The 11,826-nt window shown below is 39.9% G+C and overlaps 1 protein-coding gene across 10 annotated transcripts in view; it reads right to left on the bottom strand.

Moving 5' to 3' along the window:
- Atp13a3 (ATPase type 13A3) overlaps nucleotides 1–11,826 on the bottom strand; it is a 79,482-nt gene that overhangs the window by 18,005 nt on the left and 49,651 nt on the right. For 9 of the 10 annotated variants that reach the window (XR_001233746.1, XR_001233745.1, XM_013513497.1 and 6 more), the window contains 9 exons: nucleotides 10,405–10,580; nucleotides 9,592–9,714; nucleotides 9,432–9,511; nucleotides 8,572–8,614; nucleotides 8,372–8,481; nucleotides 8,027–8,123; nucleotides 7,311–7,383; nucleotides 5,621–5,798; nucleotides 4,004–4,185 (listed from right to left, as the gene is read on the bottom strand). Coding sequence is in view for 8 of the 10 variants with exons in the window: in XM_013513497.1 (XP_013368951.1) it covers nucleotides 4,004–4,185; nucleotides 5,621–5,798; nucleotides 7,311–7,383; nucleotides 8,027–8,123; nucleotides 8,372–8,481; nucleotides 8,572–8,614; nucleotides 9,432–9,511; nucleotides 9,592–9,714; nucleotides 10,405–10,580 (1,062 nt within the window). In the remaining 2 variants the exon portion in view is untranslated. The remainder of the gene's footprint in view (nucleotides 1–4,003; nucleotides 4,186–5,620; nucleotides 5,799–7,310; nucleotides 7,384–8,026; nucleotides 8,124–8,371; nucleotides 8,482–8,571; nucleotides 8,615–9,431; nucleotides 9,512–9,591; nucleotides 9,715–10,404; nucleotides 10,581–11,826) is intronic. The other variant, XM_013513498.1, reaches the window with a different exon arrangement.

Below are 11,826 nucleotides of genomic sequence, written 5' to 3'. Positions count from 1 at the left end.
ATGAGTTCAGTTCCCGGTACCGGAGAAAAACCAAAAAAAAAAAAAAAAAAAAAAAAAGAGAGAACAAATGCCAGAGACAGACATGAGAAGGAAAAGTTTCATTAAAAAAAAAAAAAACCTCCTGACTAGTTTCCAAATCTTACTGTATTTTTACAAGTGTAGCAAAACTAAAACTTGTTATGCTAATTCCTGATAAATGTGCATTATCAGAAAGTGACTCAGGCTCCAAACAAAACTCTTTACATTTACCCGAAGAGCATCCCTCACATGTTCCCCTCTCTCTCCCTGAGCCAGCAAATAGATAATTCAATCTCTGCTTAGCCTGGAGAGAGAGAATCTATTCAAAAAGGCACTAAGGTGAAGGAGAGGTGGATAGCTAACAGATTTATATAGCCACACAAAATTTTAAAAATCAGTAAGGACGTCAGCCGGGCATTTCTGCCTGGTGGAGTGTGAGTCTCTGGTAGACTGCTCTCAACGCCTGACTTCTAGCACTGCTGGTGACCACACAGTGGTCCTGCTAACAAGTTTTCCCCTGATGACTGTCATCAAATCAAACCGTGTGCTGGCAGTGACTAACGGCCAGGGAGTGAGGGTGCCCCTTTTTAAAGACTCAGATTGCATTTTAGACTGACATATACAAAACTAAGTGAACCAAACAAGTTATTCAGAGTCTAATTACTTTGCCTATAAAACAGGGATGAGGATTCTATAGCAAAGAGATTCTTAAGTACTCAAAAATGGAAAGTAATAGGCAAATTCCAAGTTATTAAGTACCTCCCCAACTTCTGGCGATGCAAATTTGCTGTTACAGATGCCAGATACTTTCAATGGAATGTGGCATCAAAGTAAGGCACCATGAAGGATTTCCTTCACAGCCCCCTTGGTGATTCAGATATAACTTTACATAAAGTACATATATGTTATTTGTCCCTGATCCACTGTCCTCCCTGAGGCTGGGGCCACAGATGTCAAGATCTTCCCTTACTCAGTTATTGGTCTCTGAAAGGGTCACTTATTCCTCAAGGCATCTACGGCTCTGAACTGTTTGCACCACAGGCTCCGAATCGGAGACACACTGGCAGTGCAGCAGTAATGCCTCCAGAGACAGAGAAAGAGTTGGATTTAACTAACAAGTAGTAAACTGTAGAGACCAAGAGACACTGCTGCAAAAATTGAAGCAAAAACCTAAGAAATCACATGTACTTCAACAAAAATGTAAGAACTTACGAAGTGTGTATCATCACGATCCTCAACACAAAGCATAATCAAATCTATTAGAAAATATTACGTAGGTAAAGTTGAAAATGAAGAGTGACTTAAATATTCTTAAGACTGGGATTACAGTAAGCACCCGACTTACAAACATTCAAGTTGCGAACTTTCACAGATACAAACAGACCTGGCCTTTTGATCATTTGTAGATGTGAACAAATCTCCCAAGTAGCTCTCATGTCTGCCGGGCATCGTCAGTCGTGCTGCTGTGTGCTCACCGTACAGTGCAATAGGGTACAGCAGCTCGCGCTCAGAGCACAGATGTCTGGGTGCAAGGGGAAAAGCAGGGGTGCTCTGCAGGCACACTAGGAAGCACAGGCAGTGTATACTGCATATCTGTGTCAAAGACTCACTTTGTTGGACTTAAAAACAAATCCAACTTACAAATGTTCCCCTGGAACAGAACTCGTTTCTAAGTCAGGGACTTAATGTACTGTTTTTAAAAATCATAATCACAAAATAAACTTAATCCATCACACTGCTTAAGTACAGAAAAGTACATGAGGTTTTAGCAAGTAACTGCTCCAATGATCTCTGAAGAGAATACACTTCAATGACAGGCAAGAGACAAGAGGTAGACATCCGCAGAACGTGCACGATCGACCCACTGCTTCATCTCTAGTCTTCAGGAGGAAGGTTTTGTAACAGGATACGTTTCTGCTCATCCACTGTCAGAACACACATGCTACTGACAGTAAAGACAATCATCCTGTGATTACATGTCTGTCACAATGTAATTTTTAGTAACTTAAAAATTAAGTTCATAATCAACAATAAAGTTTATCATTTATTGAAGTAAAAATTAATGCCAGTATGACATTTCTTAAACATTTAATATTTTTGACATTTTCCAAATCACATAAAGATATACTTTAAAAAAACTAACAATCTCTTTCTTTTTGGTGAGTAAGGATAGGACATATTTGCTTAGATTTCTACAGTTACAGTTTTCTTTTTTTGTTTGTTTTTTTTCTGGTACTGGGAATTGAACTCATGACCTTGCGCTTGCCAGGCAGGCGCTGCGCCACTGAGCTAAATCCCAAGCCCCATACAGTTACAGTTTTCTGATGGGGCTGTTATCATGCTTACAAAACACCTGTGTACCACTTTTCTCATTAAAAAAGAAAGCACTGTTCTTTCATAGACATATTTAGCTCTTGGACATTTTCAGTATTTCTTTGAAATTTAAAAACACTGGACTAGGGCCAGGGATACAGCTCAATGGTGCAGCGCCTACCTGGCAAGCATGAGGTCAATTCCTAGTGCCAAAAATAAATAAATAAAAGTAAAAAAATAAAAACACTGGTCTATAGCCAGGTGTAGTAGCGCCCACCTGTTATCCCAGCACTAAGGAGGCTGAGGCAAGAGGACTGTTACAAGTTTGAGGCCAGCCTGGACTGCATAGTGAATACAAGGCCAGCCTGAACTACATAACGAGACTCTGTCTCAAATAAATAAAAAAAAATAAAAAATTTTTAAAAATTAAAAATATTGGACAAAAAATGTGTATCAACTTTAGTTATGATCAGCTTGACAAAGCTACCTTTAGTTAAATCCTTTTACAAGTACAGTGATAAATTTTCTAAGGAAGGTTTTTTGGTCCCACAACACAGTTCTAATAGTGTTCTCAGGAACAGTTATGGCTCCTTACATGTAACTAACACATAATTATAACAGCTTTTATTAAATCAGAAGTATGAGTTCCAAAAGGAAAAACAAAGAAGAAAACTACCAATAAAACAGATTTCAATCCTACCTGTCCAAAATACAATAAAATGTGCCCTGCAAGCCACCCAGGGTAGAAGGAAAAAAGATACCCATGTGGCAATGCATCATCAGCTCCAACATGAGAGATCCTAGACTATGCCAAAGGAAAACTGTCCTGGAATCTTGCCAGCCAGAACACTGAACTCTCTTTACAACTACAACAAACGAATACCTGCTATTCCCTTCCAAGATAGTGCAAGGCTAAAAGTGCTCCATATAATTAATTAGAATGCTCCTGATTTCTAAAAACTGGCCACATACACACACACACACACACACACACACACACACACACACACCTATATATACACACACACATACATATACACACACACGTGTCTGTGTGCGCGTGTGTGTATATATACACACACCCTAAAAGATAGCTCTTAATTTTTTTTTTTTTTTCGTTTTTCTCCCGTACCGGGAACTGAACTCACAACCTTGCGCTTGCCAGGCTGGCGCTTTGCCACTGGATAGCTCTTAATTTTGATCATTTAAAATGCTACAGCCTATTGTCACAGGCAGACAAGTCCACATTGGCACAAGCCTCCAGGTGGACACTGGCCCTGCTAGTGTCAGAAATGAAAAAGGGAAGAGGAAGGAAGGGAGATAGTAGCTGGCGCTGCACAGACCACCCAGAAGAAATGGACAGTCCTCACTGTGTCCCTCAAGGACCTCTGTTCCTGCTTCCAATCCTAACTCCTTCTGCAATGTGCTGGAAAGAGAAGCTGCAGCCGGAAGTAACAGGCTGTGACGACCAGGAATGCTTAACACGAGAGGTTTTAACTTTAAATTTCAGGGTACAAGTCTCATGAGAGTAAAACAAGACAGTGAACATTGAAATCACCAGCTTGTTCCAGGTATGAAGACCTATTTTACTTTAGGAAGACACTTAAAATGCATCTCTATCATTTTTAAAGGGGAAAGGCAGGATGTAAATCACAGTAAATGTCAAACTTACAATTCTTATAGCAAGGTTGCCTGAAGGGTTTTCCTTTTGAAAAAACAACTGCCACTGTGAGGTACTGGAAGCTGGAGATAAAAAACACTGTGGTATTTTCATAATTTTTAATTTTATCAGGATCAGTTTCATTGCATGAGTGTGAAGAATTCCAGTACAGGCTTCCTGTTGTATTACAAGCACTAGAGCACACAAAAAAATTTTGCCATTAGAAAACATAATGTCCATTCCCAAAAGAAATCAAGAGGAAAAGGTCCAACAATATTAATATTAGATACACAGAAAAGATGCAAGAATACTAAAGGGTTTCTCTTAGCCTGACATTACAATCAGATAAAAAAAAAAAATCAGAAGAAATATTTAATAAATCCTCAATTTTTAAATATTGGAGCGAACAGACCAGGGTTCGACATCAGCTCTACCACATTTTAGTGGTAACACGGAAGGCTGACTTCATCTCTTCCAGCCTGCTCCCTCCCCTGTCAGACCACCTGCTCCTCACAGGCTTCCACGGGGCCTGAGTAGGAAGCCTTATACTGGACATGTGCCCAAGAGGGCATGGCACAAGGACAGCCCTCAATGTTCTCTAGCCTGGCTGGCCCTCCTTTCCACGTCCGGGGGCAGCGCTGGCCAACACACACAGAAGCAAATATGCAAACTTCACACCACTCTTACTCAAACAGCCACTGCAGCAAGCACAGGTAAGCGGTGACAACATGGTAAACTGCTATGCTGAGCTCTCAGAATCTCCAAAGTAATTCCACCTGCCCCCATCCCTGCAGGGCCTCCCACATGCCAGGGAAACATTCTAACCACTGAGCAACCCTCAGCCCTATTCCTCCCTGTCAATGGGTTAGAAAATAACAACATTACCATTTTTAAAAACAATGTCAATCAAGCAAACTAAAAATACACCTGAAAATTTAATTTAACAAAATTATTCAAGTTTAATTAAAATGCTACCATAATTTGTGAACCGTAGAGTACAAATAAGTAAATAGGTGCATTTCATACCACGTTTTAAAAATGTTTTAAAATGCCATTTCCTGAATTGGGGTAGACAAGTCAGAAGTGCAAAGACTGGGTTTAAAAGATTTCAACTTTCTTATTTCACAGATAGGAAATGCAAGTCTATCCCCTCCAAACTTCATGCTGAAACCGTACCACTGTGAGAAGTGAAGAGAAAAGGCCTGGGGGGACAGGGCTCTGCCCTCATTGATGAAACGATCCACTCAAGCAACCCATCGGTTCACAGGTTCTCCTGAGTGGGGTCTGTTATGAAAGCCAACCTGGCCAGGTCTCCTTCATCCTGTCTCTTCTCGTGGACACCCTGGCACTGCCAACAAGGAAACCATTCCCAGATACAGCCCCAGTATCTCGGACCAGAACGGTGAATCAAATCTGCCTCTTTATACCCTTAGCCTGTGGTTTGTTATCCGCAACAGAGAACAGACAAAACTCCTCCTACAGACAAGAGCTACCATGACATAAAGGGAAATGTAAACCAAATTAGTTACGTGTTTAAATCAGGTGCACCCAACACATTTTGACGCCATTTTACGTGCATGTTTACGAACATTTACACACATGTTTTACATAGGCTGACCTACTACTTACTCTAAATGTAGAGGGCACACTTTATACCAAGGCTGCTGCTTGACCCAGAAAAACCCCAGAGACTGAAATCCAACGGAGATGATGATCTGAGACAGAACGGAGAAAAGCAGGGCGCCAGATATGAGACCTGAAGGCGGTCTCTGTGCCACAAGTTCCTTCCAGGCAGGGTTTAAACTCACTGTACCGAAAAGAAAAAGCGAAGGTTTGTATCTAAGTCACCATAAAAGACAGAATGAAGTTAATTTGGAAACTTTAAAAATGTTTTTGTCTAACAATTCTTTAACATGGAAAGCTTTCCAAAATCAAGACAGATGCCATGCACATTTAATCTGTAAAAATAAACAATTTAGGCTTTTCCAAAAAAGCCTCAAGAGTAATACACACATTCCTCTTGAAATGCACAGGAAACACAAAAACACTAAATGTAAGTACAGAAACTATAAAATTCATCACCATGCTTATGTGTTTAATCAAGGATACATTATTTTCTGAATCCTTAACTGTACAAGTGGGTAAAATAATATATACTTTTCCTCTAAAGACACTAAAAACTGTCTGAAGGCAAACATACCAGTAATATAAAAAAAAAAAAAAATCACCAACCATCAAGGTGCTATCCCCTGAACAGTTTGTTTTTCTCTTTGTAATGAATAACTTGTGAAGAGTCACATCAGGACTGTCAAAGCGCTCCTCCTCCAATCTCACTCACTAGGTTCACCATCTACTAAAGGCTATCTCACTCAAGCTTCACAATCAGGGGTGATTCTGTACTCCACGGATGCACGGCAACGTCTGGAGACGCTTCCAGCTGTCACCCATGGAAGACGCTGCTGCAGTCCAATGAGGAAGAGCCAGAGACACTGCTGACACCCTACAATGCCCAGGATGCCGCCCTACAGAGAATCACCTGCCTAAGTTGTGAATAGACCAAGCAAGGTCTCTCTCGGTCTCAGTCCAATAATTCTCTGTTAGCATTTTATCTCACAAATACTTACTTCCATATGAACAGACTGGGGATCTTTGATTCAATGGGCCACACTCTTCTGGAATCATTATTTTGATTCAGTATCACCAATACTAGAAGACACCAACCCTGTGTGCCTTGTTGTGTGACCCATCCACAGGACACAGAGTCACTTCTGTGCTATCCCTAAAAACTTCACTGCCTGAGTCCAGGGAGACTAAGTCAAACCCAACATGTTCATAAACATCACTGTGAAGATGTTCCAAAAGGCTGGGAACTGTTCTAGATAAAAGAGACTGAAGAGACTTGGTAACGAGAGGACGTAAGGGGGCCTGAGTTTTATGCTGTCCTAATCTAGGGGACCAGGAAGAAAACAAGCACAAAGGACACTCTGGGGCAAGTGACAAAACCTGAACAGAGGGCTTTGGACTGGATAATACTGTATCAATGTTTAGTTTCCTGATCTAACTGCACTTACTTTTAGATAATATACACTAAAATATTCAGTGGCACATGGGCATGATGATACCAGACTCACTCTCAAATATTTCAGGGGGAAAAAAACAAAACAATGAGACAAATATAAGTAAAGGTAATAAAAGAATACATTTATGGGGAAGCTGCAGAGACATGAGCTGTGTTACACTGTTAATGTAAATTTACTAAAGTTTAGTACATCACATCAGAATTTCGTATGTAAAATCAGTAACAAAGAAAATTACTCACTTGTAAATACTAGTACCAAAATGATTGCCATGTCAATGAAGAGAAACTGGAAGTCTCCTAGGATACTTAAGCTCTACAGAAATAATTTCAAGATATAGTTACAGGAATGAATTATTTCTACTGTACTGTTAGCTTACACTTTATTTTTTCTCTGTAATATTGACAACTTCAAAAGAACACAAAGTTCTTCAAAAGAACTTGCTTAAAAACTGAAAGGCCTGTGCCTTTGAAATTAATCAAATACATATTCATAAACATTTGACTTCATGTATTAGTACAAAAGGCATCCCCTTAAAAAGGGATCCCAAAAAAATCCACCCAATAATAACCTCTTAAAAGCCAGGTGTGGTAGCATACCCATATAATTCTTTCTTTCTTTCTTTTTTTTTTTTTTTTGGTACTGGGACTTGTACTCAGGAACTTGCACTTTCCAGGCAGGCACTTGTGCCGCTGAGCTATATCCCCAGCCCCTACACCCATATAATTCTATCACTCAGGAAGCTTAGGTAGCAAGATCACCAAGAGTCTGAGGTTCAGCTACATAGTGAGTTCAAGGCCATCCTCAACTACATAGCAAGACATAAAGCAAGTCTTAGATTAAGCAAGTCTAGGAACTACATAACAAGTCTTAACCCCCCTCTTAAAAATCAAACGTGTGTGCCTTAGCATAAGAGCCCCTATCCTACCCCCACCCCCGGTCACAAGGCTGTACTTACAGAATACAGTAGAGTAACACTGGTGTACTGAATGATACTGTACAATGCCATAAACTTAAACACACAGAAGGAAGTCATCAAAGCAGCACGGCCTTCCCTAGGGAGCAAAAGGGTGAATGTGATGGAAAGCATTTCAAACTCTATGTCAAAAACACAATTATATCTTGATAGGCGCACATAAACATTCAACAGCTACCAATGTGCACGTCTACTGAAAGAGCTAAGGAAAACAGTACTCTGTGAATAGTAAGCCACAGCTCAAACGGGCTACTAGTCATTAAAATTTACCCTTGTACGAAGAAATAATGTAAGATACAAAGAAATAATGAAAACAATTTGTGGTACCTGATGAGGTTTGGCACACAGGAAATACTGGGGGTTTTAGAAGTGAAAGGCGATGCCACTGAAGCCTCAAGTTCTGACAAGGAAATGCCTCCGTGTGCTCTCTTCAAAGCCTGAACGTTTCGAGAAAGCTGGGTAAGTTTTGTGAATGTCATTCAGGCTACAGTAAGACATACAGAAATAAATGGCAGGACTATACTTACACCACAATCATTTGCTCCATCACCGCACATCCCAACAAAATAACTAAGGACCAAAATAATTGGAAAGTGTTAATTTCTTGAGCGAAACAGTATCCAAGTTAATAAGACTTCTCCAGTACACATTATGAAGACCTGAGAGACTAAAAGGCTCTGGATGGAACCAACGGACCTTCCCATCACGATGGTCACAGGCATGGTGCTCTGCTAACAGCACTGATCAGAGAGAGTAAACTGGCTGTGTTATGGTCCCATCTATGTCACAGCAAGGGCAAATCATCTTGGCATTGCAATTTCCTACCCTGTAGAGCAAAGGGCTTGTCACTGGATATTCTTTAGCACACTTACTTTTCACGTACTGGTAAGATCGCTCCCTTAAAAATGTCAAACACAGAGGTGTACTGACACTATAAAGTCACTTCTCTCAGGATAGAGAAGGGTCACCTGGAGAAGAAATCAAGGATGTTGTCCTCGAGCTATGAACAAGCACATGAGCCTATTTTAAAAAGGCACTTGAAGTTCTCACCTGCCTCATAAATGACAACATGTCGTGCGTGTGCACGTGTGTTGAAATGTGAAATGCTTGGGACAAGAAGCGTTTCAGACTTTCAGGTTTTTTGGATTCTGGAATAGTTACACAGACTTCAACAGCTGAGCATCCCTCCCTCAAAAATGCCGTATGTGAACTACTCCAAATTCTGTTTCAATACTCCAAGAGTTTCAGATTTTGGGGCATTTCAGAATTTGGGTATTTCGATTAAGGATGCTTGACACAGATGTAAGAAATATTAGCCACTATTCAGTCTGAAGATGAAACAATAATTCAAAGAATACCCCAAAATACAAAATCCACCAATACCTACTCGACATTTTGCAGTGCTTCTACTAACTGCGTCTTCTGGTCAGGCGCCATACGAGCAAACACCGTTCCATGCAACATCAACTGGAAAAAAAATTAATTTCTTAAAAATACTCTCCACAATACACTCACATAAACACATCCATGAGCTCATTCTCACTTACCTTAGGAACTAGATCTTGAAAATGCTCTAGAATCACAGAAAATGATTTTCCATTCATGGCAAAATGGTAACGAGCCAGCTGTAGGTCCTCTAAGCTATCATGAGCTAATTTCATTGGAATCACCTGTGGATGAAGACCTCTACCTATAGTTAGGCAGCCACACATCACACAATCTATGTTAAATACACTTCAAAGCTGAACTGTTTCTTCTGCTATTTTACTCAAGACACTAAAAATTTAACATCTATTCAAAATGAAAATCTTTCTCTTTTTTTGGGGACAGGATGTCACTATGTTGTTCAGGCTGGCCTTGAATTCACTGCAGCCCTCCCTCTTGGGCCTCCTAAGTACTGAGGAAAATCTATTTTTAAAAGTACCTACAATGTTTGTTTAAAAAAAAAAAAAATGCCTGTTTATTAAAAAACAAAAAAGATTAAATGCCATCTTTAATTTGAAGATGCGAAGTTTGAAGTAAACGCAATGGTACCTCAGTTCATGAACTCAAACCTCTCCAAGATTCTGGTTGCAAACCAAACTGGACAAGAACTGAATCACATTTCCCCATAAGGTCAACATTGAACCTCACCACTGGATTTGATTCAGTTCTCATCCAACTCGACCTACAACCAGAATCGTGGAATCAAGCTTGTAAACTGAGCTACCACTGTATGTGGAAGCTTAAGAACCACCTGCATCATTTATTACTAATTACTTAAAAATAGTGTACTTACTGTGTTTTAATGTACCACTTTTAATTTTTTCAGAGTAAATTCAAACAAGCAAGCTTCAAATAAAGTTAAATCTTGGCCTTACCTCTGAATTGATTGCTGATGAATTACTGCACTGGGTTAGGGAGTCTGCATAATGCCAATTTATCTTGGCAACTTTTCCATCCTTCGGGGGCAATGCTTCAGCAATAATAATTTTATCCTGAGGTAGAATCATTCCACAGTCTCTGGCCACGGAAACAGCAGTCAACATATTGTCACCTAATTTTTCAAAATATTTCAATTATATTAAAATTTAAACAGCAATGCAACTGTATCAAACAAGTATTTACCGAGTATCTACAGCAGTCCCTGTAACTGAGCTGGACAGACTAAGAATGATGTATGCTCTTGATCCTGGCCGGTTTTAAACTGACCACATCAGTCAAGGTGCACTGATTAAAGAAAGACTCCTACGGAACAAGTACCCATGTGCTAGGCAACCAGAACACTCCTGTGCACAGACAGAATGCAGGGCAGTGAGCATGGGAGGCAGGCACTATGCTTCACCCTCGGCCCACAACTCATCAATACAAATATGATTTTTCAGGCATGCACTGTTAGCCCCACAATAAATGGCACAGCATGACATACAGAGTAGATGTTAAATCAACATTTGCAGAAATAATCTAGGAGGGAGGGATGGTCTGTATAAGAACACTGGTGCAGTGTGTAACAGAGAAGGATGAATTATGAAACATCATACAAAACAAAATGTTAGGAGAGGTGATCAGAATGGATGTACTGAAAAGCAAGAGAGATAACTTCTCGGTTATGAGAAAAACGAGCCGAAGAGAAGCAAGGACAGAAGTCAGTGGGCAGAGGTTAGGGACCCCATCACTACCATAACTGAAAGATGATTCCCCCCGCACTACTTTCACGGGTGCCTTCCTTCAGCCCCTGGGACACAAAGCCATATCCTGTCATAGCAGAAAAGGAGGAGGGCGAGGAGGAGACATGGATGGAAAGTGCCTTGAAGGAGACGACACTTCTGGGATGCTACCAGATTTAATAACCTTAAACTATATATTAAGAAGTATACTAGATGAATTTCTGAATCTTAACACATAAAATATGTGTAGGCTTTTTCCACATAAGTGTTGATGAACACACAAATGCCATAAAGTGAATAACCTAAATCTAATTACTTGCTATGGAGAAAGAGCTGCCATAATCTCATACAGCTAAGGAATTATCTAACATTACCAACTCTAAGAACATCAGGAGAATCATTTGATGTGGCAGCAAAATAACAAAACAGGCTCCAAACAGGCAATTTTAACCATTACTTACATATTAGTATCTGTGTAACAAATACCTATTAATCATTTTCCATGTACCTGGCAGTTTGTAAAACACCTCAAAATGTTTAACCCATGCCTCTAACCTTCAACTGATTTTATTTTCTAATATAGAAAACAAAACTACAAAATAACACAAATAAGTACTTTCAAGTTACACAAAGATA

Source organism: Chinchilla lanigera, unplaced genomic scaffold (genome assembly GCF_000276665.1).
Source record: "Chinchilla lanigera isolate Chin_1 unplaced genomic scaffold, ChiLan1.0 scaffold00019, whole genome shotgun sequence".
Classification (NCBI taxonomy): domain Eukaryota; kingdom Metazoa; phylum Chordata; class Mammalia; order Rodentia; family Chinchillidae; genus Chinchilla; species Chinchilla lanigera.
The sequence above is the reverse complement of the archived record's forward strand: the minus strand, read 5'-3'. Positions and strand labels throughout refer to the sequence as shown.